Genomic DNA, 27,925 nt, shown 5'->3' with positions numbered 1-27,925 from the left:
ATTGTTACGGAGAAAAAGAAAACAAGATACAATCTCCCAAGAAAACGTCTTTAATGAATCGTTTGTTGCTGTTTGTACCTCAGATTACATGAAAATACATTTAAGTTGACTGCAAGTATGGCAACATATTCACACATATAAACAAGTGGTGCATTTGTATTGTATGTATAGGTATGTACAACAGAAACACGTTACACTCTGTTTTAAAGTTGTGCAAGTGTGTTATATATACTAACGATTTATAAAATTCCACACACTAAATGAAAATTTTTTAAAAAAGGAGTGTGCCTACGTATATACACATTCACACGCGCACAACCACAGTAGTTCACAAAGGATTAAAGCAAATGTATTGGATTATACATTTCCAGGTCACCTTTAAGTTGACCCCCAACTCCTCACAAATTGCTTGCGAGGTTATTTTTTCCATTTTTTTTTTCACGTCTGCATCGTCTTGAGAGCGTGTGTGTGTGTGTGTGTGTGTGTGTGTGTGTGTGTGTGCTGCAAATAGCTCGGATGGGACAAACGGTGACACACATACGTGCGTACAGTCTAGGCTATGCTGCAGCCTGCGGTTGCACCATCAGCTAAATGTTTTTTTTTAAGTACAGTCATCTGAGGTAGACTGCGCAAACTTTACGGTGGTACTCTCTCCTGTTCTCCGTCTGTTTTTTGTTTTTTTTGTCGTTTTCTCTGAAATGTCGACGTTTGGAAACACGCAGATCAAAAAGCACAAGTGTTCTGCAGCTATGAGGTAGAAACGCTTAAAGTAACAATTTAAAAGGCAGGAGGAGAAAAAAAACACACACAACAACCTAGGTTTGCACGGCGTGGAGGGAAAATAAGACTAAAAGCGAGAAGGATCACAGCGCGTGTTAGAAGCGAAGCGTAGCATTGACCGCCGCGTTTCAAGTCGTTTGTTGGTCTGCTGTAGAGAACAAGGGGAGAAAGGGAACGCCTGCGCTGCTGTTGTGCGCTCTGAAGTGCATTAGTGGGTTTTTTTTTCCTGTCCAAAGAGACTCTTTCTCCAGAGGATTTGCTGACAGAAGGAATTCTCGCACAGATTGTTTTGAGGGTGGTTTTTCTGACGGACTACTTTGCTTTCCCCCTTGTGCTGCTGCCACGCCGCCTGCCTATCTCTCTCCTCGCCGTTGGTTTTGCTGATGCTCAGCAGAACTCTCCTACCCTCTACGTCAGGTGCTGCACCGGCGGTGCTCGTGAAAGCGGGGCCGATCATACACTACAGATAACGGCGATTCAGTAAATGTTTGGTTAAACTTAAAAAAAAAAAGGAAAAATGACGTCAGGATAACTGCACACAAAAATACGGTCTCCCAGTGGAGTTGGCAAGGAGAGGACACACACTCCTAATGGAATACAGTGAATAACGGAGGACTCACTGTTGTAAAGGACCTTGAAGATTTGTGCTAGTTTCTCTTTGTCTTCATCTGAAAAATATGAACAAATCCAACTGACAATGCAGCTATGCAGAAAGAAAAAAGTGACAGCGTCTTGCGTGAACTTCCTCATATTTAGTCAAATTTCGGTGTTTTTTTGTTGGGATTGTATGTGATGGACCAACACAAAGTAGTGCAAAGTTGGGAATTGTAAGTCTAGATGTATTTAAATTTTATTTTGTAAATATAAATCTAAAAAGTGTGACATACAGTTGAAGTCAGCCTCTTGTGAGTCAATGTATGAAAAAGCTTAAAGTCCTTTTATTGTAGCCGCAGATGGAAACCATTCCCACAGAATGATGCTGCCACCCCCATGTTTCACTGTTTGTATGGCGGGTTTAATTTTGGATCCCATTTAATGCTTTGCATGCGAACCAAATAGGTGAATTTCCATCTAATACAACAAGATGACCAGTTTACCTGTTTGAATTGTCTCCCAAATAACTTCGTAAGGATGTCATAAAGAACCAAACTGCAGTAATCAGGACTGTCGCTTTTCAGATGCTTGTTTGTAAAAACATTCTGGAAACATGGACATTTTCTTCCACTTCACAAGTACTAGTTGCACTACTTTTGTGTTGTTCCATCACATGAAAAAAGCTCAAGAAGTATGAAAATTTTTAGGAAGACAGTAACTTAAAAACCGGGGTAATTTATTTGTGGTGGTCAAACATTTGTGAGTATAAGATTGTTTATTATACATACAACCTAAATAATCTTCCATAAGACTTGGTCAAAATGGGTTTAATGGCATATTGGAACTTCAAACAGACCCACATTATGGTTTTCTTACAGTCCTACATGAAAATAATCCTGTTTTAGTTTAAGAACAGAAAGCCAAACTTATGGACAACTTTTGTTTCCTCACTGTACTCCTTTTTCTACTGTTGGTATTGTTTAAAATTATTTACCCACGGCAAAACAAGTCAACCTAACCAGCTAATACAATTTAGTTGACCTTTTTATGGGCATAAATGAGCAGGTGTTTTAACGTTACTGTTTTAAAATTCAGTAACATTTCCAGAGAAAAGATTAGAAACAGCGAATCAGCTGCCGAATATCAACTTCCTGGATGATAACAGATGAGGTCAAAAACCCATACAGGGAGTCATTTTTGATATTGTAATGATAGTAACTTTCCACTTTAAGACATGAACAGTGTCTTGCGAAAAAAAATGCTCAACTATAGAACTCATTAAAGTTTGTTGTGTAACGTATTTCACTGAAATAGACTGACAAAGAATAGCGCATAAATGGGAGATGGGTGGAAAAATGTTTTCAAATGTTTTACATGTAAAATTCTAAAAAGTGCAGCGTCCATTTATATCTTCCCCACGCTTTGAATGGTATCTCTTTGCATGTAAACATGCTACCTCCATTCTCTATCAGATCAGGGTAGTTTCCCTGTCCTTCCTGAAGACCTGGCTCTCTACAGCATGATACTGCCACCACTGTGTTTCACAGAACAGCTGCACTTACAATGGGATTAAATGGGTTTAATGACGTATTGGAAAACTCTTTAATGATTCTAAAATAAAATCAACCTTCAAAAGTCACCTAAAGAGTTGTGAAATACAAATGCACGCCATACTTTTCAGTTTTTTGGGGTGTTTTTTGGTCAAAAGTATTTATTATAATGTGACAAATTGTGAAAAAGTTCATATACTTTAGAAAGATTGTGGAATTAATTTTATATTAAAAATTGGGTGATAAGATCTCATATATGGCTGTAGTTAGCCATTAAGCTAACATGTATATTTTCTAATTGAAATTTTTCATAATGCTTTTCTACAATCTTACAAGTAGAATCACAAAAACAAAACAGAGAAATAAATAAATGCCTGATAAACTGATGGAGCTTCCAAGCAGCATGATCAAACAGCCTAGAGTGTGTTATATGAACAATGGTGATGTACAACACCTACCAGCCTCAACACACCTGCCTGTTTTTAAAGTCTCAAACTCAGCTAGGCAGCAGAACAGTGTTTGTAGAATGAAGGAAATACATTTCAGGATTGGTCAAGAAGATGCAGGCAACTAAAGAGACTGCTCTGATGGGAAAATAAAGACGCAATGCTTTACTCTCAATGTAGATCATGTTCCACCAATCAGAACACATCTAATACATTCATTGTCACCACTTTGTGATTTTTATCCCAGCCCCTTGAGGTCCACCTAAATGTGAAAGATTCTCTTCTCAAATCTTAGTGCTTTTTTGTCGAGATTTCCAGAGGTACTGTACAATTTACAAATGCTTTCCTGAGTGTTATTTGCTTGTTTCTTACGTTTGTTTGTTTTGCAGACACGCGTCGTAGGGCCCAGACGTCCGCCACCGAAATGGATTGCCGCAACAAAAGACTATAAAGGATGAATAACCACCCCCGCCGCTAACTGTCAATCTGTTTTTCAGACTCTCTGCTGAAGGCTTAAAGCTCTAATAATCATCAGCTCATGCCATGAATTTCGATTGTGAGGCAAATTAAGAGAACTCAGAAAGCACCACTTCAGGCACTTGGAAAGCCAACTAAATCTGAAGAAACAACGACATACAATATATGTACACGGACACCAGGGCGTCTCACACAAAGCTGACTTGTTTGAAATGTGTAAACGGCGCCTGGCTTGTCAAGCGTTTGGATTGAAAATTGTCTCATTAACAGCAAAACTGCTTGTTGTTGAATCAAACCAGGTCTCTGTGAGGACACCGCGGGCTCGCGTCGGCCTTCTGTCGGCTTTTCCCTCTAGCACAACGCTTAAGCCCTGAGGGGAGGAATTGTGGAAGCCTCTTTTTCTCAAGGGCAGTGCCTATTTTGATCACTGGCTGCAGCCGAACATTTTGTTCCATTCGGTGTAAGTGTCGATCTCTTTCTGCGATATACTTGCTTGGAATTTACAACAGACACCTTCAATGTCCTGGTAGGTGAGGGGCCTGATCTGCCCCCGGGGCATCATGCCCGTCATGTCCATGCCTTGTGCTGAGACATGTAAGAGACCTACAAGGGCCTCCTGGCAGAGTCTGGCCAAGTCCAGTCCAGAGAAACCCTCGGTGTGCTGCACCAGCAGTGCCAGCTCCTCCTCGCTTAAGCAGAACTTGTGCTGGGATTGGGCCAGAACCTGGTTCATAATCTGGTGTCGGGCTGCGCTGTCCGGTAGGGGCACTAGTACCCTCCGAGTAAAGTACCTCCGGAGGCCTTCATCCATATCTTGAGGTCTGCTTGTGGAGCAAATGACTAGGACTTGGTTGCCTCCGTCTTCACCTGAGCTCATAAGGAGAGAGTCAAGCTGGGTGAGTAGTTCCCCCTTCAGTCGGGTGATTGGACTCTCTTCACTGACGTGAGCTGACAGGAGCATGTCCACCTCGCTAATGAAGAGCACCGATGGCTGTCGGCAACGGGCCACCAGGAATGACGCACGGATAATTTCCTCTCCATCCGCCAGCCACTTGGTGGCCAGAGTAGAGCCGCTGAGCTGCAGAAATGTCGCTCCCAGCTGACTGGCAAGGCAGCGGCCTAGCAACGTCCTGCCGCTGCCCCTCGGGCCAAACAGCAACATGCAGCGAGGTGCCGGCCCTAAACTACTGAACATGTCTGGACGCAGAATGGGCCACAGGACCTCTTCCTTCAACATAACTTTGGCCAGTTCTAGACCTGCGATGTCACTCCAGTCCACAGGAGGGCCCTGCTGAATGATTTCTGAGGTCACAAGGTCCAGGAGGTGAGGGTCGCAGGTTTTTAATTGCTCCTCGGCAGGGCGGGATGAAGCGGAAGAGGAGGAGGAGGTAGGCCCTGGTGCTGAGTGGGAAAGGTGGAGGCGGTGATCATCAGCACCTTGCTCACTAAGGGAGGGGGAGGTGAAGCTGGCAAGAGAGTCTGCTGACCGTGAGCCCCCCAGGCTTGAGGAGACGTAGGCTGGTGGGGTAAGTGGCCCACCTGTTGCCTGGCTGCCGTACTTTCTCTGCTGCTGCTCTGATGGCATTGCGGACTGTTTCTGAGGATTAAATGGCAAGGATGACTTCTCCGGATTCCTGTCGAAGCCACCCCCGCCCCCACTGTTAGAGCCCCCGTTTGCACTGCTGCTGTCTGCCACCCTGTACATGGGACTCTCTGTTGAGCTCCGTGCCTGGGGATACCCAAAATTCCCGTAAGACGTGTCCATCTCTCCTTGGCCTGTCATATAGAAGGCCTTCCTTTTCAACGTGTTGGAGGAACTGCTGTTGAGGGGAGTGGGGGCAATTGGGGTCAGATTGTGGCTCTGGTATGGGTATCCAGGTAAAGCAGAAGAAGGGGGGAGAGGAGTAGGGGCGGCGATGCCTGAGGGGAGGTACGAGGAAGGAGGGGGTGCTCCTCCAGGGCTGTATCCCGGTCCAACTGGGCTCTGAGCTGGGTAGCCAGCTGGGGGGTAATTATAACTAGACAAGTTGGGGGAGCCTCCATTGTAAGCTGGAACAATGGTGGGGTGGGAAGGAGGTGGAGGGGGCTGTAAAAGCCCAGAGTTGTGCAGTGGGGAGGGAAGGGCAGCGGCGGGGGCGGACTGGGAGCTGTAACTACTGTGCAGGTAGGAGCCGCTGTACGTGGCGCCGTATTCCTGAGACGTCATGGAGGAGGAGTGGAGCGCCGTGGCTGAGTGGCTCCCACAGCTGCTGCTGGAGTAGCTGGGCTCGCTGAGGGTGCTGGAAGCCAGGCCTGGGGAGCTGCAGATCCCAGAGACCACTTCAGACGCAGCGGCAACACCTCCCTTTCTGACAGAAACTCCCTCTGGGATACAGCTCATGGGGTAGACGCCATCTTGCCAGGGCTCTGACTCGCCTTTCCGGCCATTCATCACCCCAGGGACCCCAGGCACCTCAGAGTAAGAGGCGGGCATCTCAAGGATCCCAGAGTACTTTTCAGCATACTTCTTGAGCAGGTTGGAGGCAGTGAGGGCAGAAATGTCGTCGTTGGCCCAGGCGTACTGGTAGGTGGCGGACCGTTGCAGATGGCCTGACACCGCCCTGTAGGCCTCAGCCTTGTGGGCTGGGGAGCGGGTGGTAGAGGAGATGTCGAAATGCTGTTCGGCCCACTGGCTGTGCTCGGGGGTCCACTGCATCTTCAAGCCTGAAAAAGGAAACAGAGATATTACCACACAGTCATAACAAGACAATGTGGAAATCAATTAAAAACACCATCCACTTGTCTGAAACAAATCAGAAATCCTACATTGAAGTGGAGACTGTACTCCTCACTAATTTACCTCTTTTCCTATTTTGTCCCTTTACAACCACAATCTAATCTATATTATTTGGATTTTACGCTGTAGACCCACACAATGTAGGATATAAATGTGAAGTGAAAGAAAAAAAGAGTTATTATTTTGTAAATATAAATTTTTAGTCTTTTCGACCGTCTTTGACTACAATTGCAGCTGCCAGTCTTGGGAGCATGTCTAAACTCCAAAGACTTGTTCCCATTTTTCTTTGCAAAGTAGCTGATGCTCTCTCCTAGATTTATGTCTGGACTTTGACTGGGCCACTATTAACAAGGCTGGTAACTATGAACATACAAATCCACAGTTAATCAAATCTGCCATCATAAAAATTTATGATTTGGCTTATTACAAAATAATGCAAATAATGGTTTGAGCAAAATTAAGTTTACTGCCAGTTGGAGTGCAAAGATTTTTAACATTATATGAATCTAAATATGATTTGCGGTGTGTTTGTAGACTTACAAAACAACAAACTAAAGAAAGAGAGAAAAAGGTGTTGGAAGTAAATTTCCCAGTCCCTGAAGAAAAGCTTGTCCTCAGCATGATGCTGCCATCACCAACTTCAAGCTAGATTACTTGTAACTTTCGCTCAGCAATGCATTTCCTCACCACTTCTCCATAAACGTCAGATTTGCAGAGTGAGTAACTGTTTTTATTGCTTATGACAGAATACCTTAAAGCTTGAAGTTGTAGCATGGCAGAATATGGGAAAGTTCACAGGGTGTGAATACTTTTGCAGGGCTCAGTGTATTGCGGCAGGGAAGGACAGTGGGATGGCTGCTACTGGCAGCCTAATGCACCACAGCCAGACCAATAAGACAGAGGCATTGAGGGTCACTCTATAATCCCCAGCTCATCTGAGGTGGCTGGAGATGGGTTTGAAAATGTGCCTCGCACTACAACTACACAACACACACAGACACACACACACCCCCGCACGCCCACACACCGATTTGCTCATAGTGCTTTCATTCAACACACACAAACCTGTGCTCATACACACTGACACTTAAAAAAAAGCCCTATGCCTTCACTCGAGCGTGCAGTGGTGCACACACACACGCGCACGCACGCATGCATCCACTGACCCAGACGGACAAACACAGGCACGCACACAGCAGCTGTGGCGAGCTATGAATTACAACACATTGTGTCTCAAGCTTAGTTCCTGTCTGCACGGCTCCACCTTGACCTCCTCTTCTCCGTCTACCTCTCTTCTTCGTACCTCCCCGTTGCCTTGTCTTCCCTCACTCCTGCTTCCATCTTTGCTTTTTTCCTTCTCTCCCCACCACTCTCTTTATTTCTCTTCACCTTCTTTTATTCTGACTCAATCTATTTCGATATATATCTCCCTGCTTTCATTCCCTTTTCTGTGCATCCGCCCCTCCTCTTATTTACTCCGCCTGTGCTCGCGTCGCTGCCCTCCCTTCCTCTCTGCCTCCCCTCCTTCCTTGCTCCATCTCATCTCAGACACGCTCACCTGGCTCTCCCCTTTATTGCCTCGGGAGGCTGGAGAGCCACTGTTTCCTTTAATCCTAGCCAATGCCATCTGCAAACACTGACAGTCACACAGCGACTCCATCGTTGTCTCGCTATCAAAGCCTTGATGCTATCAAAGGCTGGACGGGGCGTAATCACAGCAGCCGCGCGGCAGATTGAACCCTGTTTGATTTGACTTAGTGCACACAAATAAAGGATAATATCGGTGTCATTTAGGCTGCTTCCTGCGACTTATTGACTGGCGGCAGTTGCATGCGGAGAGACCCACAGCTGGGGGTCCGCTGAGCAATGCCCGGCTCTGGAATTGGTTTGCCATGCGTCTATTTGCGAGAGTAAATCAGGCACGCCAAATAAAATCTATTCCCTTCCTGCCATCCGTTTATGCTTCTGCAGACACAGACATGGGAGGAAAAGCCGACACATTAACACTCTTTTGCTGCCTTCTCCGAGGCTCTGTGTTTGTTTGGTAACAATGCGGGCAGGGAGTGAATAAGGGGGGATCCCGTCCCCAGACTCTTATTTCCTCTCTCATTCTCCTCTCTTAACCATCCCTCTGCAGACGCCAGCGGCTAATTAGCAGAATGGCGATCTGCTAATTGTGTTAATTTACAACATTTTAGCCGAGGGGAGTCTTACGGGGGGGGGCTAGCGAGCCCATCACCCTCTCAGAGTAGCAAGGAAGCAAGAGCAGATCCGAAGTTTTCTATTAGCTGCTGAGCTTCTTTATTACTTTATTAAGGGGCAGCATTTCAGGAGTGTTTACATTTATTAACAGGAAACCCCCCCCCCGAAAAAGATTGCTTCAATCTTAATAGAATTAAAATTTCACCATCAGGATTTGATTTTAAGTTAAACTATTCATCAGTTATATTTTTGCTAACTGCAGACTTGAAATAAATTATCTTGGCTGCGGCATATTCTTTTAATAGCAGGTATGTTGCCATGGTGAACTTATGTAAAACAGCAAAAAAAGTCTTCCAAGGGGTTAATAGCCTGGAATGCTTTGAAGCATATATTCAACATGCTTAATTTAAAAAGGAAGTATTATGTAAAATTGATGTTTTTGAGCTTTAAATGATGTTATAATGTTATTCCCTCATCAGAAACATACCCGGAGTGTTGCCTTGATTCGTTCATAAATGTTGGAGAAATACATTACTCTCTTGTAAAACATTTAGCCATTGGGGTGCCTAAATGTTTGGAGCTGCACTTTCCAGCCGAGATTCTGCCTCACAAAGTGCCCCTCGCCCGCACAGTTCCTACAGACTAGCGGCAGCAGCAATTAGCAACTATGAGTCTGCTGGGCTTATCATAGGAACTATTTCTCAGTCCGATGCTACAAAGAACATTTGTAAACAGCTTAACTGAAAAACGACATTATCTTGTCGTTTTTAAGCAGCAGACCATTTCGTTTTCTGTTTGTTTACAGAAAACATATTGATAGAAACTCAAATTATTTAGACGTGAGGAAGTGTCAGAGAGAGTAGGAGTTTCTTAAAGAGACAGAGGTCAATTTCAAGCCGTCAAATTGTGAAGTCAATTTTCTTTTATGTTTGATATACACAGAAATTGAAGGTAATGTAGTTACTTGATTGCGCTATAAAATGGTACTATGTAACCCAGTAAAGGGGTCTGAACACAAATGTATGCTACACTTCTCAAATGTATATTTGCAAGAGCATTTGAGAAACCGCGTAATAACTTTTGTTCCACTTCATAATTTAGGTTTGCGTCACATTTTTCATTACAGTTGCTATTTTTTCAAATATCCACATGAAATAATTGACATTAAAGTCCACTGAGCTGTTTCTAAATGAATACTTTCACATTAAATTAGGGGAAAAAAAGCATTTGTGGTCAAACACTAAGCTATTTTTCTGGGAATTAGCTGAAAAGTCCTAAAAGTGTATTCTTTCAATGGGGTTTTCATTTAGGCAGATTTAAGTTTTAACTTACTTTCACGTATGATCTTAAAGTAAACACTGGCATTTCTCATAGGGTAGATTTTTTTAGAGTAGCCATGTATGTTTTAAAGGCCAGTAATTTATTCACACAGAGCATGAACAGCGAGGTTTTATTAAACCTCACCGAGTGGTTTAATAAAAAATAAAAAACACACACACAAAAGTAGACTTAATTTTCCAATGAGACAATAATTTCGGCCAAATGATACAACTCCTCTGTGAGCAAGTGATTTAAAGTTGTTTTCTGTGTTCTCGTACCGTCTGATCTGTAGCCAAAAGCTACATGTGGGTTTGGCTGCAACTCTCTGTAACTTTCACATTACCTTTTCAGCACCACTAAATAATATATAGCTGTAGATAGCAAGGATAACATTCATGAGGTAATGCTCTCGGCAAGTTTCAGCCTCGTCCTCTGCATCAGTAAACACACACGCTCTCTAACAAACTAAGTGTGTATTCCCCGTCTGGCTCAGGAGCTTTAATAACCGCATGTGTTCTCACAGCAGCTCTCCTCTCTGCAGATAAACAGGCCGGCTATGAAGCGCCTTCCCTTGATTCCATGTCAATCTGCAGTAATGCTTCTGCAGAAACATCCATCTTTATGTCATTTTACGCTAGCAAAAATCTGGATATTGGCCCCAGATTGATCAGGGAATCATGCACTTTACCTCTGCCTATAAAATACTTCAGTAAGTTTTTATGGAGCAGTTTTTACGTCAACACAAATGTTTATTTCATGTTTTAAGATGTTACATTTTTCTAATTTTTCCTTAAATGTACAGGTCAAAGAGTGAATTATAGCTATATGTATATTCAAATATCTACTTTTAAATATATCTTAAGCAGCAGACCATTACGTTTTCTGTTTGCTGTAAACAAACAGAAAACGTAATGATAGAAGCTCAAATTATTTCGTTTTTTCTCAGTTTAGTTTCCTCAGTGTCCAACTTTACACACAATAGGGTGACGATAACATCTGATCGCACAACAGGAAGTTACAGCATCTGGAAACAGTTTACTGTATGCAGCACCAGAAACAGAATAATCAGAAAAGGTCAACAACAAATCCAAATTACAATCCAATAATTATGAATCAGAAAGAGATTATCTGAGGTAAAATCTTCTTTTAGCTATTAATCATAGAGCCAATGCATCTCTCACATCGCTTTGAAGGAGTTTTGACTCACTCTTCTTTCCAGGATTGTTTACTTCAGCCATATTGAAGAGTTTTCACATCAATACATCTGTTATTAAATTTCTTTAGATCGGTGGAATTGTGTGCTGCTTTTTGAGATCTTTTGGCCTACTTTCATGTTGTTAGTCAGGTCCTATTGAAACATTTCTTGATTTTACAGGTTTGGCAGTTAAATTGATATCAGCTTTGAAAAAAGATGTGGTTATTCACATGTTATCTTGGTCTGTTATTGTATTATCTAAAACATTTAAGAAATGAAAAAAAAAAACAGGAGAAATCTGTAAAAAGACACAATTTGGTATGGAACTTGTTGCTGAGGAAAGAACACAGGATTTCCAGATTCTTTGTGATGAAGCAATTAAAAAAGGAAACTATTTTCTCCAGAGTTAGGTCAGCTGTACATTAACATTGCTGCTAGAATATGAAGAATTATGCTACTTCATCATGTTACCCCTTTGGTAGTTTGTTTTCTATTGTGATGAAGTCGTCTAACACAGGACATCAATCTGTAGCCACCAAAGGGGAATTTTGTGGAATTGCAGAAAACTTGAATCAACCAGAAACCGACTTCCAGGAAGGCAAAATAAAGCAAAATAAAGCACAATTACAGTACTTTATTATGCTGTAATGCAATGCTACTGTATTGTTAAAACTAATGTAAGATGCCTGAGCACAGGCATCTTACATTAGTATCTATATCATTATAACTTTGCTTTTATATTAGTAAACTCTGTAATTTAGAGTTGTAAAAGTGCTAACCTTCCTTTAGCTAGCTAGGTAGTAAAAATGACCAGCACATTTTGATCTGTTGAGACAAATTTCTATCACTTTTGAAGAACTACAGTTCAAAATATTAACTAGCCTTACAGCAAAATGTGGCTTTTATAAAATTCTGAAATGAGGCGTTTACACTCTAAACTGTTTAGCATCTTACATTTGTAATTAGCATCGTTAGCATTACTGAAACAAAACTTGGTATTTTACTTGGTGAATAAACATTCTTATGTTAGCATAGTCGACATTTCCAAATCCAGCATGTTCTACAACAAAGGCTGAAAATAAAAACAAACAACTTTGAAATACTCCATTCAGCCTTCCTGTTATCTCCTTTACATTTCCCTTTACCTTACTGTCTTGCAGCCTCAGTAAATTGCAGTCGTCCTAACACGTTGTGAAAAATAGCTTTACAACTTCTATAATCTGCACACTTCCTTTTAATTCTGTTTAATTAGCTAATTTATACTGAAAAAAGGAAACCAAGTTGTCTTTTCTCAGTAACAACTTCCACAATGAAGAGTGTTGTTTCCAGAATGATTGGGTAGCCCAGTCTGCCACGTTGACTAATCAGAAACACATTTTTTTATTTCAGTCCAGGCACCAGTACGACATAGTCAAGCTGAAAACTGTTCAGCTTAAGTCAGTAGATAATTTCTCAGAGCATCTATATTCAGACAAGAAGGAAATAAGAGAAGCAAAGTCTAAATAAGATGAAGGAAGTGTCACAATCACAAGGAAGAACCAGAAACACAAGCTGTCCAAGTCTTTTGTCTGCTCAGTGCGACAAGAAAAACTCAATTTCCAGCATATTTCAAGAAACTCGGATGTTTCTAATACCGTCATTAATAAAGATAATGTATATAAAAGAGTGTCAGGCTCCATCAAGGCTTTCATCTCGTCTTTAATGAGGTTAATGCAGAGACGCTGTGATTACCCCAGCAATGCAAATGAAGGCCAAATGATAACTTGCACTATTTAAATAAGGTAATAGCGATTACTCTACGTTATTCAAATGAGGACAGGCGCTTTGAACGGAGCCACTTTGAACTCGCTGCTCCTTCTCCAAAACATATGGCAGAGAGGATTGACTTAGGGATCGTTCAGGGGTTCAACCTCTAATTTAATGTGATGTAAACCAGGGGCAACGAGCGAGCAATGTCACTTATTGTGACCGTGAAGGCTTGGGTGTGGGGACTTACTGCACCCCTTTACTTTCCTTCTGCATCCTTGAAAGTCGCTGAAAAAGAAAAAAAAAAAAGGCTTGAATTCAATGTCAAAAGATTCAAAGACATGGAACAAAAATCAGCCTCTAGGAAGGAATGTTTTTTTTTATGTTATTATTTCTGAAACTATAAAGGCCCTGGGCTTATTTAAAAAAAGAAAAAACACTATGAAATTTGTTACTTTTGGAGCAAATCTGGGTTTTATTAACAATTATTGCCTTCCATGCAGATAAGAATTTAGAGATGTCATTCCAGTCGTCATATTTATTTTCTGATTACTCCTTGAAAAGTAAGAGGTCCCGGTGGGTAATTTCAATGCGTTTGCATTTAATAATTTCCCTTTTCTTCAAAGCGACTTTACAAGTGGACACATGCAGAAACGTGTGTGTGTGTGTGTGTGCCTCCAGAAAAAAAAAAAAAAAAAGCACAGCATCAGTGTGCTGCAGAGAAAAGGAGGAGAAAAAGGGGGAGGGAGTGAGATGGTGCACTCAGCTGAAACAACATCCAACAGAAAAATCTTTTCCACCTTCTGAAGCCTGCCAGCGTTTTTCTCATCCTCCTCCAGGCCTCCGCATAGAGAAGCCTAATCATTCTCATTATGCTCGGCGTCCATCTGCATCAACAGAGCTGCCCATTACTGTGCGTGTGTGTATATGCAGTAAACAGCTCTTTAGAGAGAGCTAATGAGCTCTTTTAAGTCTGTCTGCTGTGTGATTCTGCAAGCGGGGTGTCGGAGCAAACTGCCCATTTTGGTAACGTCATAATTAAGCCGTATGTGTTAGGAGGAAGAAACGCACGCGCGCACACCCATACATGGAGAGATAAATGTGTGCCCTTCTTTGTCTTTTTAACATAAACACACACAGGAGACCTTGAAAAACAAATTATCATGTAGGACTTTTTATTTATTTATTTGTACGTGGGGCCGTTGGAGGAGGAGGAGCTGCGTGACAAGCGATAACTTCATCAAGACAGACCCGCTTTCACACACCACCTGGGAAATCTAAGCAGCCAGTTATTCAAATCTTTATCAAATACACCAGAGGGCATCTTTTAACCTCTCAATCACTACACCTCAACACGCGCCGTACAGTACGCGGCTTTTGTTTAATGACTTGTTCGTACGTATGTGTGTTCAACAACCTTGTTAATGAGTCCGGTACACTGTGACTAAGCTACAGGCAACACGGTGCTGGAACACAACCTGCCGTAGTGAGTCAAATAATGTGATTAGGTCCTCCAAAAGGCAATTAATTATCAAATTAGTCATGAGCTTATGTGACTCGCTTGACACACACAAGAATCCGAACTGGGTTCATCCGTCCCCTCAGAATCACCACTAATAAGCTTTGTTTGTTATGAGCACAACAAATACAATTATGCTTCCTTTCTTAGTGGCAGCCAACAAACAGCAAACTGATTAAAACCGTGTTGTTTTTTTTTTTGGGGGGGGGGGGGGGGGGGGGGGGGGGTGAGGCAAACGTATGGTGGGTCTGGCTGCTCCTCAGTGTCAGGTCAGACTTGTTCCACAAAGAATAAAAGATATTCTTTGCATGATTAGATAATATACATCACTGAGGCAGAACACTTTTAAACAATTGTACAACCCCTATCAGTAAAATGAAAGCTTTAAATGAATTTTGTGAAAACACAATTAAGAAGAAGCCACTAAAGAACCATTCAATTGTGTTGAATCAAATTAACATCTCAAACATGCAGGACACCGGCCCTCTAAAGCACAACAAAGCTTTAATAAGCATTAGCTCCACTGACACTAAATAACTGCATCAAAACAGTGTGTAGTGGAAGCTAACGGTAAAGTGCTAACTTCAAATCAAACATATCTGTCCTTGATAGTTTGCAACCCTTGAGCACCAGTTTAATTTCAACATCATTTACATGTTCTATAATGCCTTGACATATTTTATGTTCATATCTTGTTCTCTACTGTACATGTTTTATTTTGTTCCTGTACATTTCTTGTTTGAAATAAAGTTACTGAGGAAAAAAAGAGAGAAAACACGAGGAAAGGAAACAGAACTGCAAACAGTCTTTACCCACTTCAAAATAAAAGCATAAATATAAATATTTAGCTACTTAGAGTTTTAAGAGTCGATAAACTTTATTCAAATGAAGGTTTACAAAAAACTTAAATTGGCACTTTAGAATTTATCCAGAAAAAATTATTTATGGGAGGCTAAGTATGCTAAGCATTTTCAAACTAAGCAAAAATGGCGCTAAATAAACAAACAAAAAAAAGTTCTGCTACATTATACAAATTTCTGCTACATTAGCAGGCGTATGTCTACCCCTGCCAAATGGTATATTTCGCACAAACACAGCACCCAAAACACACACAACTACAGTGAAACACGGTGGTGGTAAGATTATGCTCTGGGGTTCCTTTTCTTCAGATGTTACTAGACCTTTTGTTAAGGTGGATGAAATCATGAACAGTGCTAAAATGCAGTCAGTTTTGACCCAAAGTCTTTAGTAGTCTGCTAGAAACATGGAAATGAAGAAGAATCTTAATTCTTTTGAGAATCAAAGTCCAAACGTTCTCTAGAGAGAACATTTTACATTTTGAAATGGTCTACTCAGCATTCAGAACTACATCTAAGTGACACTCTGTGGGGTCATCTGGACATGGCAGAGGACCAGAAATATCCTCATAATCTGATCTGTTTAAGATGGGACACACACATGCAGTCAGCCGTAGAATATTGTAGATATTTCCAAACACCCAAATCTGTCTTTTTTGAGCAATCAAAAAGTAGAAGCTTTTTTTAACCAACAGAAACAGGTGGGGGACAGGCAGAGAAACATTTAACTCCATAGGAGTTTCTCTACCACTTAAAGTGAAGGGACATAAAACCACAGGTACAATATTGTGGGAAATCTTAGTCGTTTAGAATCTGCCATGTTTAGCAACATTTGTACATCTTAATATTGGCTCGTGCAAAGTTACTAGCTTATTGAGGTTCATGGATCTAAGGGTCTGCTAATACCTGCCTGGGTAATAAAAATAATCACTATTATGCCTGTGCACAAAGCTTCTAGAAGTAGAAATACACCACCCAGACTTTTTCTTGCTTTCCTTTAAGTCTGACCTGCTGATTCAGATTGTAATTCCATTCTTATTTTCTAATGACCATGACATAGAAAAAGAAAAAAAGAACTGTAGGTTCTTTAATAAAGGTTCTTAATAGAAAGTGAAGGAATCACTGGAATGTTCCAGTGTATACATTGAAGTATTTGTGAGTGAGTTTTTTATTCATTTTCTAAGTTTTTCAGTATTTGCTTTGCCAATTAAGGAAACATTGTCCAATTTTCACCTCTTGTCAATTAATAAAGCCATCAGGAGTCAGGAGCCTTACTACAGAAAATCAGCTGAGACACAACTTCCTTCAAACCTTCACAATAATAGACTTGAAAGTTAATACTTTTCTCTGCTGTTTGTAAAAACAACAGTGTAAGTGCTGTTGTGTTCACATAAGATAAAGGGCAATTGTCAAATTTATTTAACTCTGTGTGAACACCAAAAATAAGAAGTCGCCTTCATTTTGGTTTTTATTTAATGTACAGGATTCCTTGGAAAACAATATCTTGTGCTCAAATCTGCTTTGTGGCCAAACTTTTTATTTTCCTGGAATTAGCACCACCTTAAAGAAAAGTAGCAATGCTGACAAAGCAAATCTAGAATATATTCTCTTGTTCAAGAGAATATGCATTTGTTTTAACTCTAAGCAAGAATTTTCACTTACACCCAAAATGTTCAGATTAAATTGAACTGACTACAATTTATTTCATACATATGTTTTGTTTAAGGTTGTGTGAAGAAGATAAATAAATACATTTTCACATTACTATTGTTTTTAATCTTTATTACTGTGCTGCGCTTTATAAATAAAATGTATCATGATTTTCTTATTATTTGTGCAACAACTTCAGCTTGTAATACTTTTTTTTTACACATTTTGCCAAAAATCTTCAAACAATGCTAAAATATTTAACAAAATTTTCATACTATTTCATTACGGTCCAACTGTTCTATTCAAGTGAAGCTGCAAAGCGCTACAGCAACTAGCAACAACAACAACAAGAGAAAAGGGAGGGAGCTGAGGGAGTTCAAAGTCTCGGCAGCGAGCAGTGACCAGGAGAGATGAGCTGTCACTAACTCAAAGACAGTAAACGGAGGGAGGGGCTGGGGGAACGGGTGCGGGGTGGGTGGGGGTGTTCGGATGCTGCAGAGATGACAGCTCCGAGCTACGATATAAGAGTATTTGACAAATGACAGCAGCTTTATAGAAGAAAATCAAATATTCATTGTAATCGGTGATCTTTGACCGTCTGATAAGTTTGCACAGCTTTGACCAGAAAACTTTGAAATGTCTGTGGAGCTACGATTGAGCCTCACAGCTGTATAGAAAGAAAGAAGGATATAATGGAAGAAAGAAAAAAAAAACAGTATATATAAAGATGGATCTAAATTTAAAGAAATCTGGCTTTAGCACAATAAATCTGTAACTTAATTCCAGCGTGGTATCATCGGTGCCCCTGACTGCGGGTATCAGATCTTCTTTAGAGCTGTATAAATTGACACAGTCTAAATTTCCTTTTACAAGACAGACTATTGAATGGGTGGGTTAAATGGGTAGGGCGCAGTTAAACAAATGCTCCGGATCAAGGAAATTGTGCGTGGCTTCTTTTGTCATTCAGAAAGGAAATTGAGAGATATTCGGCGGGGGCCCCGAGCCACTAACGCATGGCATTCATCTATAATGCACTCGGCCTGTCCGTCAGATACTCCATTTCCTGTGACTAGCGCAGCGTGCCTAATCACCCGCCACCACACAGAGATTCGTTCCTCAAAGACACACACACATGCATACACACACACACACACACACACACAGGAGAGAATGGAGACAGACACAGAAGCATCAGGCCCGCTGAGGCAAACGGAGTATTCTTATCTGGCAGACAAAACATCTGTAACGACTAGCACCACAACTGTGCTCTAACAGTGTCACGACCCCGACAGCATCTCCACAGCTACGTTTCATCAGTCAGAAAAGCAAAGCGGCAAAAAAACCCACCAACACATCATCAGGAAGGGAGAAAAATAAAATAAAAATACACTCATGTGACTTAAACTGGCTGCTATGTTGGCACAATTTTCCCTTTTTTCATCCACTAAAAAAAAAAAGAAATCCAAATAAACAGCAAAAAAAACTTTATGTAAATTTTGTCTAAACAGAAACCAGTCAGATCGAAACTTGTCCTATGACCTCAAGCTTGCTGTTGATCTGTAAAGCTTTCACTGAATTATTTATAGAGTTAAAATATAGAAAACAACTTTTAAAACTTAAGTTATCACTTTTAAAAGCTTGACAGGGAAACTGCTTATAAAGTAACTAAAATCATACTGTTAAACTACTTTAAGACTATAATGAACTCCACAGAAGAGACATCAACACTTAACTTACTGCAGTATTTGATTCAGCAAAACAAAATATTGAGTTAAAACTTGCTAAATATTCAGATCACGCTAATAAATGTTTAATTTAACGCGAAAAATATGTCAATTTAGCTATAAACACTTTATAAATCATTAAGTACTTATAAAGAACAAGAGAAAATGCTGCTCCAGCTATGACCTAAGATAAGACCTATGACCTTTATAAATCCTTTATTAAAATAGATTAAAAAAAAAAAAAAGTGGAGACGAAATTATTTGTAATAAGTTAAACAGTAAATCAAGGCTTGGTTACACATTAAGAGCATCTTGCTTCGTTTTTCTGTGAGGATTATGAACCAACAAGTATTCATACGCAATTCAGTAGCAGTTATAAACTTAATTAGAGAGGCATTAAATGAAGGATTGTTGACTATTTTGTATTTTAGTACAGCTCTGAACAGGTACTGTATATTTTGCTGACATATTATAGATTGAGAATTACAGTTAACAGCAGATAGCGAAAATGTCAGGGTTTTTCTTGTCTTGCCAAAGATTCATCTGCTTTCTCTAAACTGTTTTAGCATGAAATAGTAACATATTTGTCTTTTTTACATGGCGATGATAATCTTTTTTTGAGCATTCCACTGACTTTTATTTAGGACTACTAGAGTAAATGCAGCTGAAACCAGATGCAGACTTTACTTTTTGTATTTTTATCTGTAAAAAACTAAAAAACCCATAATTTTATTTCCATTTATTCATAGACTCCAAACTGGCAAAAGCTTTTTTTTGGGCTTTGAGCAGAAATTAATTTTGGGTCCTCTTCCTGCTGAGAACATCACCACCACTAACAGCATACAAGCAAACAAGTTCGATTGGTTACTTAAGATAGGAGATGTATTTATGACCAAACCAAGCTCAAATACAATGAAAATATTTCAAGTGTTGCATCAGATTTTTACTGCATGAACATAATCAGACAATGATGACTGAAGATGCAGTAAACTCGTTAATTACTTTACAGTTTCAGCTAAAATAATAATTATGTTCATTTATCTATACTGAAACCCTCAAATCTTGTGGTCAAACTCTTAAATATTTTTTATTGAGTTAATTGCAGCGTCTATAATAGGCAAAATAGGCTACATCTTCAATTCAAAACAACCTTTTTGCTGCTTTAATTATGAAATAGATACATATCAATACAATGTCAATATCAAAGACATCGTATTGATTGCTCTTAATCTGTTAATTAGGTTATGGGTACCCATTCAGGTTTTAAAGTATTTCAAGAAGTTCTCATCATTCATTGGATGTTTTTAGAAATACTTTGGTTTTTGAAATATGAACTGTGGACACTGACATTAGCGTTAGAGACGTCTGCTTACTATAATCAATCCCGAGTGGGTCAAGAAATGCGGCTTTGTCGTCCATCACTGTTGTTTGCGTATGCTGCTTGTGTGTCCGTTTTACCATAAACATATTTAAAAAGTTCTGATTCGGGTCTTTTGTATGTAAAAAAAACAAACAAAAAAAAAACACATTGGTTGTGTTAAAATCTATGTAAATAATTAATCAAAATTAAGGCGTTAAAACATCCTGGCCCAAGTCTATCAGATTTAATAGTAGAATCAAAAATTTAGCTTACTTATCTGTTGGGCCGGCCCTACATATACATGTGCAACATCTCTTCATCTTGAAGAGGTTTCAAGAAACAGCTACTAATCCTACAGTTTCCTCTTTCCTGCGAGCAACACCAGCTCTGGTGTCAGATAACCCCCTTCCCTCGCGTCCGCAGAGTTTTTTTGGTGACAGCAGAAACGTTTCTACATCTACGTCGGTATTCCCCACTAAAAGTCCTCCGCTTCGTTCACTCAAGGTGGAACAAGCAGGATCTTTCACAGCAGCTCGGAGGTTAACATGGGGCCACACACTATCAATACCCCGCTGACGTTTGAATCCATACCAGCGAACCAACACTACTTTGTTTACCTGTGTGTTCAGTAATTAAAATAGATTTCTGAGAGGAGGTCTAATCCTTTTAGAAATTGCATTGATCCGACATCCAATTGAAGAGAGCCAGGGTGTAATTTTGTCATCTCTACTCCCTCCTTCCTCCTGTGTGGAAACTTTGGAAAGTCCTCGACATGAAGGGCGTCATTTAGTGGCAGGAGGGGGGAGGATTCGAAGGGGACGCAGGTGGAGATAATAGAGAGGAAGCCTCTAACCTCGTCTAAAGCTGTCTGTCTTCGTAAATAAAATGAGATAATTATTGAGCGAACAACATTATACGCCGACGACATACTCTTTCTTCTACCCCCCTCCAGCCGGTGCAGTTGTAAATCTCAACAAACACGGTGCTTTTGGACATTAAGTGCTCACTAAGCACAGTGGATGCATCATATTTCAAGAGCAGGCGTTGTGTGGGTGAGGAGCTGGGGGAAAATGGAGTGTAATGGTTATCCATTATCTTATACAGCAACGGCGGCAATGATCATTTTCAAGTGACTCATTTCTGGAAGTACCTGTCTATTGGCCACTTCGAGAGAAGACTTTGATGGCTAATCCAAAACAACTATTCAGAGGTCACTTGCAGCGGCTGCGCTGAGACACTCCGCACAAGAGAAACGCTCCAGCCTCCCTCATTATTCAAATACAATCCTCAGAAAAGATCCACATCACAAACAGTCGGCGCGGCGGCCCCGGAGTGGGCGATTACCTGCGCAGCACGCTCTGAACCAGAGAGGAGGCATTAACAATGCATCAACAAATGAATATATCACAATCCAAGTTAGGGTTTGAAAGAGATATTTGTCACTGGGATGAAATGGTGACACTAGAGATGTATTAACATATTAATGATCACTTATGGAAGAAGAAGAAGCAGTAGGCAGCACAAACACAAGTCTGGCGAGTGGGAAAACGTTCACTTTATTCAATCTCACGGTGTTGTGAAAAAAGTAATCACCATGCAGATTTCTTCTGTTTTGCTTTTTAGTCACACTTATGTGTCTCAGATCAAACGAATTTGGATTACTGGCAAGAGTTTGTGATACTTGTAAGTCTTTCCATCATGGTGGAGCAATTTTGGCAACCCGTTTGTGGGGGAATTTGAGGATTTTTGAGCTTATTTAAGGTCCTGGTGTAGCATCATAATTGGATTTAGGTCCATACTTTGAGTCAATACCAAACCTTTCAATTTATTTTCCTATTCACCCAGTTCTGAAACAGAAAATCAACACCAGACCATCATAATGTTATGAAGCTATGTCAATATGATGATATGTTTCTGAAACGTTGTGCTAGTTTTATTTGTAAAAATACTTCTTGGAAATTATGAAGGAGGCAGGCCTTTGTGTTATTCTGTTCAGCAGTGGTGTTGGACTTATTACTCTCCCACAGAGACCATTGTTGATCACGTCTTTTGTATTTTTGAATCAAGGATATTAACTATAACTGAGGCAAGTGCAATCTCCTGAGCTTTAGATAGGATTCTGGATTCTTTAGCGACCTCCTGGATGAGTTAGGTAAGTAATTTTCCATGTTTTCTCTATTTATGGATACTGATTCTCACTGTGGCTTACAGTCCAAAAGCCTTACAAATAGGCTTTCCAACTTATTCCAATCTTTTAGATGACTTTGTTTCTCATCTGTTCTTCACTCTCATTGCTTTAATGTGTTTTGTTTTTCCTAAGGTGATATTAATGGTTTGGAGTGAGTTCCTACATACAACATAATCAATTAGTTTGAAGGAGGCCTTTCAACGCCAAAGATTTGCATATCATCAGCATAAATCATCACCAAAATAACCTGGCCATTAGTTACAAGAAGAGTTTCACTGCTGTAATGCCAGTAAACATTTTTCCACTGGCTATGGAGGAGGGTAATAATGATTTTTGACATGACTGTTTAAAAAACATGATTAAATTTTTTTTTCCAGACAATCCTTCTTTTTTATTATTTTACTATCCTTTGACAGAAGCCTGTCTTATTTACTAACAGGAATCAAACTTCTTGCTTGAATCTAAATAATTTTGAATCTGGCAAGAGTATGAATATTATCTGGCTTTTCCCAAAAACGTGGTTGACAACTTATTCACACAAAGCTAGGTTGAGTTGGATAGATTTTTTTGCCCTAATACATTAAAATATTTGAAAACTGCTTGTGGTATTTACTCAGTTTATCTAGATATGATTTCAAGTGGTGTTTGATGAACTGAACCACTCAAGCGTGACAAAAAAGCAAAAGCAGAAGTAATCTGCGAGGGTGTAAATACTTTCCGCAGCCTGTATATAACGCTACTCTAGAGGAAGGTGGATGTATTTTTAGAAGTGTAGGTGCCATGTTTGTTTGTGTGTGGTCTCGGCTCCACATGAACGGTTACTTAACACCACACTGATTTCCCCTCAGCAGTTAGAGAAAAACCCGCCGATGCTCAATGATGCATCACTGTGTTTGTGGCCGCCAGGCATCTGCAAGCGTGCGTGTGTGTGTGTGTGTGCGTTATCATCGCTGGCACGTAGACAGACAGTCCAGGAGTGACTGCCGGAGAGCCACCATCTGTGGATTCATTTATGTCTGTCTGCAGTGGGCTTATTTGTGTGTGTTTGTGTGTACCATGGTGGTGGCAGAGATATGAGATGGAACACACACACATACACACGCGTGCGCGCCCCAACATGCAGACAGGGGGTTCCTACACAGTCTGGAAAAGTCTGGAATTTTTTTTATGTTTTCCAGGTCTGGGTAAGCTGTAAATATTTTGAAATGTTTGTATATAAATGTTTGTTTCTCTGGTGTCTAACGGTGAGCTGCAGCCCTCTGTTTATCTACCTTTCCAATAGTGGTGCGTCAATAAATTGGCCAAGATTTTTTTTTATTTTGGGAGATTGCTGATTGGCTGATACTTAAATGGGAAGCTGATCTTAACCACCAATCTTATCTGCCTCGCTAAAAAGCATCCACCCATCAACCCATCCTCTGCCCACCAGGTCATGTCTACACGTTTGCAGTTAACAATAGTCATTCCACTGTTGCCAACTCGGCCTCTTTCTAATTATAAATTTAGAAACACTTCAGACTAAAAAACTCACTATAGGCCAAAATCAGAATTGGCAGGTCAGTTTTTTAAAGATCAGTGATTGGTCAGAAAACTGTAATCGGTGCATGCCTACTATCCACTAATCATTCTGGTCATCCTTTCATATACTAATGCCTCCCTTCCTTCTTCCATTAATCCGTCCTTCCTCCTTTTTCTTTCCTACTTTACTTGTCCCTTCTTTTTTTGCTTTCCTTCTTACATTGTTCCTTCATCATTCATTTTTATACCTTCCTTATTTTAACTTTTTCATTCCCTTAATCCCTCCTTCCATCCTTTCCTCTGTCCTTCCTGCATTCTTTTGTTATTTCTTTCCCTTTCTTCTTTCCATTCTCCCATCACCGGTTCTTGGTTGATAACTCTATAGAAATACATCAGAGATAAATTCAGATTGATTTCTCATGTTTGTTCCTTAAAATTTGTCAAGACAAAGGTCAAATCGGAGACATTAAAACAGCGTAGCAACCCCAGCAGACTGGATGACAGCCCAGTCAGTGCTCTGACTCTTTAGACCTCTCAAACCCTCGCTGCTCTGCTCACATTTACACACGTTTTTAAGCTCTAGTCAAAGCAGGAGAAGTCCAACTTTATTTTGGTCATATATATATATATATATATATATATATATATATATATATATATATATATATATATATATATAAAAACACTGCTTCAACTCATTAAGATGGATTTTGCAGCCAATTAAACACCTGGCAAGGAAGGCAGATTAGAGATCCGCAGCAGTTGGAGGAGATTAACGCCCCGGCCGAGCGGTGCACATGTGAGGCTGCACGTCTGTGTGCGTGTTCGTGCGGGCGTAGTGTGTGAATTACCGAGGAGGGCCTGCAGGGATAACCTCCACCCCCAGCCTGTGAACTTGCAGGATCCCTCATGCACATGCGTGTTTCAAGTATCAAATAAAGCACACTTCTGACAAGAGCTACTGACAACGCAATGTGTGATGCAGTTTCAGGTTTGACCAGTGAAAACTGGAGAAATTAGCTCCCTCTTTCTCAAATAAAAAAAAAACACAGCTGTAAGCACTGAGCCTTTAACTGCTAAGCCTACAGTTGAGCATAATTAATTAGACCTGAAATAAAAACATCAGACAAACATAAAAATATCAAACTTAAATGTAAAACTTGGTCTAACTGCTTTTATTTGAAATATTAAAGAAGGTATTCGTACTGCTGCTGAAACTGTCAGATATTAGCTGCTTAATTGGAGTATATCTGCTAAATTAACTAGCCTGCAATCGGCTGGTTAACAGTCATGTCGCTTGGCGCTTCCAAACTAGCTTTAAATAAGCTTGAGCTCCTAAGTGGCTTCCCCACAGCATGATGCCGCCACTACATTGATGACTCAGCAAACAGTAAAATTTCCAAACAGTTATCAAGTAAGAGAATGGGTGAGCTTAGCTTGATAACGATTACTCTTAATGATTTTGATGATGGTATTTGACAAATTGTAATGTTTGTTGATTTCTATTCCCAATATAATTAGTTACTATCTTAGGCCTTCATCATGTAAATCACTTAGAACTGCCTAGTTGTTGAAATGTGTGATACAAATAAACTTGACTTAACTTACAGGCTTTCTAAGGCAACACAACATATTACGTAGTAGATATAAGAACAATACATGTTCTTATATCCACTAGTTCCCAAAAAATAAGAGTTGAGAACTTACAGGCATTGGAGATCAAAAATATACCACAAAACACTGATCAATGTTTAATGAAAAAGATGAATACATTTAGCAGATGTTTACTTCCTGTTATTGCTTAAAAATGTGGATAAAAATAAACGTTGCATCTGATTCTAAAATTATATTCATTAACAGATCATGTTATATGTTCAATCATAGTGTTTTTACTCAGGGGTATATAACACTGCCTAATCAATTACTTTTGTTTGCTATTATTTATGATATTGGCCAGAGAAGGATGAATGCCACTTGCTATCGCAAATATTTTTATGCATAATTTTTATGCATGTAATCTGTTGGATGTTTTCTATAAATTATACTTTTTTCTCTCTTATTTTTAAGGGAACTGAATGCATGTTATGTGAGATTTGCTACAGTGTGATCAATCAGTGTGAGATATTTGTGGCATCACAACTTTCAGTAAAAATAATCTAATTTTAAAGTATATTATTCTAATACTTAAACTTGATTTTACTGCTTTTTTCAAGTACTGCAATAATACAACAAGCTGACAGTAAAGGTTATACCTAATGATCTTAAAGATTGAAGATTAGTTTGAAGTTATTTTGCATTCGTTAGACATACCACTCGCAATTTATTTTCTTTCTCTTTCATCAGAATCACATTAACCATGGGCATGCAGGGCGGTCAGTCTTTCCAACAGAATAAATATATTACTGACATCCAGGAAATGACACATCAACATCCGAATCGGAAACATTTTCAGATCCTCTTTCTTCAGCCTGCTGACCGGCAGTGTGCAGCAGCAGGTTCAAAGAGGAATGCAGCTTGACTACTATAAGGGCATGACACTTAAAACCAAAATAGTGCATCACATGCGGACATGAGCCAGCGGAGTCTGCACATGCATCTTTAAATCCACTGTGGCTTTGCAATATGTTGGAATTCACACAGGTTGTCTAAACAGTCAAACAGCGGATCAATACGACCGATCGATCGGTGGCATTGAGACTGAACTGGTCGTGTCGAGGGGCCAAGAGATTCTCACTAGAGCGCTCTGCAGCAGCCTGCTGGAGAACTCTCACACACACACACACACACACGGTGCAGACTGATGAACATCTATCTCACATTTGAGGACTGGAAACATATTTACAGACTCTTCTGCCTTGGAAGACGACGCCTGGTTTTACCTCCACACAGACGACGGCCCTCATCTCATACCAGCAGATTCGGGTCCTGTCTGTAGGAGTCCGAGCAGACTGCCGGCAGTTTGTCTCAAAGTGAGGGCATCCAGTCAGCTTCGGCGGCAGAATACAAAGCTGGCTGCCGGCCGCGTCTCCTCGCGCTCGACTGACACAGTCAATAGCTCTGCATTATTCATGGGGGGGGACGTATGAGATGGCCTCTCGCTGAGGGCTGGGTTTCAGCCGTCCCAAACTTTAGCGAACAGAGGAAGGTGAGGGGGGGTGGGGACGCCTGACACCTTCAACGACTGCTTATCGTCAGCGAAAACGACACGAGAGGGAGCCAAGTTTAGACGTCCAGACGTTCCTGTCGCAGCTGATGAAACATGGCAGAACGTGACGACTTTCTTGTCAGCGCCTCTTTGTTTGCAATCAAGGCATTTAACGAGGATCACAAAGTTAACATGAAAACCTCGGGCGGATTTTTGCCGCGACTGAAAACAAATAATTTGTAACGTGGTTGATTTCCATTACGCAGACCAAAAGACGTCAATTAGCTAAGCCGGAGCTTCTTAAAACGACGACAAGAAAGGAAACAGACGGTTATTTAGGAAAAAAAAAAATCAAACGGAGCGAAAAGACAATAAAGAACTTCGTGCTGCTTCTTGATATCAGATCTCGGAGGAGAAATTTGATGGGCACCGATGAGCAGAAGGCGTCTCGGGAGAATTGGATGAGGGAGAGATTTAATGTGATCATAGGGGACGCTCATCTTTCAGGGAACGGGGTAATAATGAGCAATCAATAACGTCCTTAACAGAGTTAGAGCGAGTTGGCTGACAGCAGATGTAACAGACTACGTCTGATCTCACATTACCGCGCAGGATCTAGGTTTAACATGCGCACACACACCCCGACACACACACACACACCGGGAGGTGGACGGTGTGAGCACCCACACACATATCAGCATATGGAGTGACACACACTAACATATGGGCTCGAATGCACTGCCCTCTCCGTTTCTGGGCCGTCCACACACACACACACACGCACACACGCACACACACACTCCCGCCCTCTTACTTTAGGTGACATCCAGCAGCATCGTGTCATTCTGTATCGATCAGGAGCTGTAATCACATTCCGG

At 40.6% G+C, this 27,925-nt stretch overlaps 1 protein-coding gene across 1 annotated transcript; it reads right to left on the bottom strand.

Annotated features, from left to right (window-relative positions):
• Positions 1-40: 40 nt before the first annotated feature.
• Positions 41-27,925, bottom strand: LOC102234802 (fidgetin-like). The gene is made up of 2 exons (XM_023329177.1): positions 27,862-27,925; positions 41-6,550 (listed from the first exon to the last, which is right to left on the bottom strand). Exon 2 carries the CDS (start codon positions 6,540-6,542, stop codon positions 4,272-4,274), a length of 2,271 nt encoding a protein of 756 aa, XP_023184945.1. The 5' UTR covers positions 6,543-6,550; positions 27,862-27,925; the 3' UTR covers positions 41-4,271.

This window comes from Xiphophorus maculatus, chromosome 24 (genome assembly GCF_002775205.1).
Source record: "Xiphophorus maculatus strain JP 163 A chromosome 24, X_maculatus-5.0-male, whole genome shotgun sequence".
NCBI classification, from domain to species: Eukaryota; Metazoa; Chordata; class Actinopteri; order Cyprinodontiformes; family Poeciliidae; genus Xiphophorus; species Xiphophorus maculatus.
This window is presented reverse-complemented; position numbering and strand designations above follow the sequence as displayed.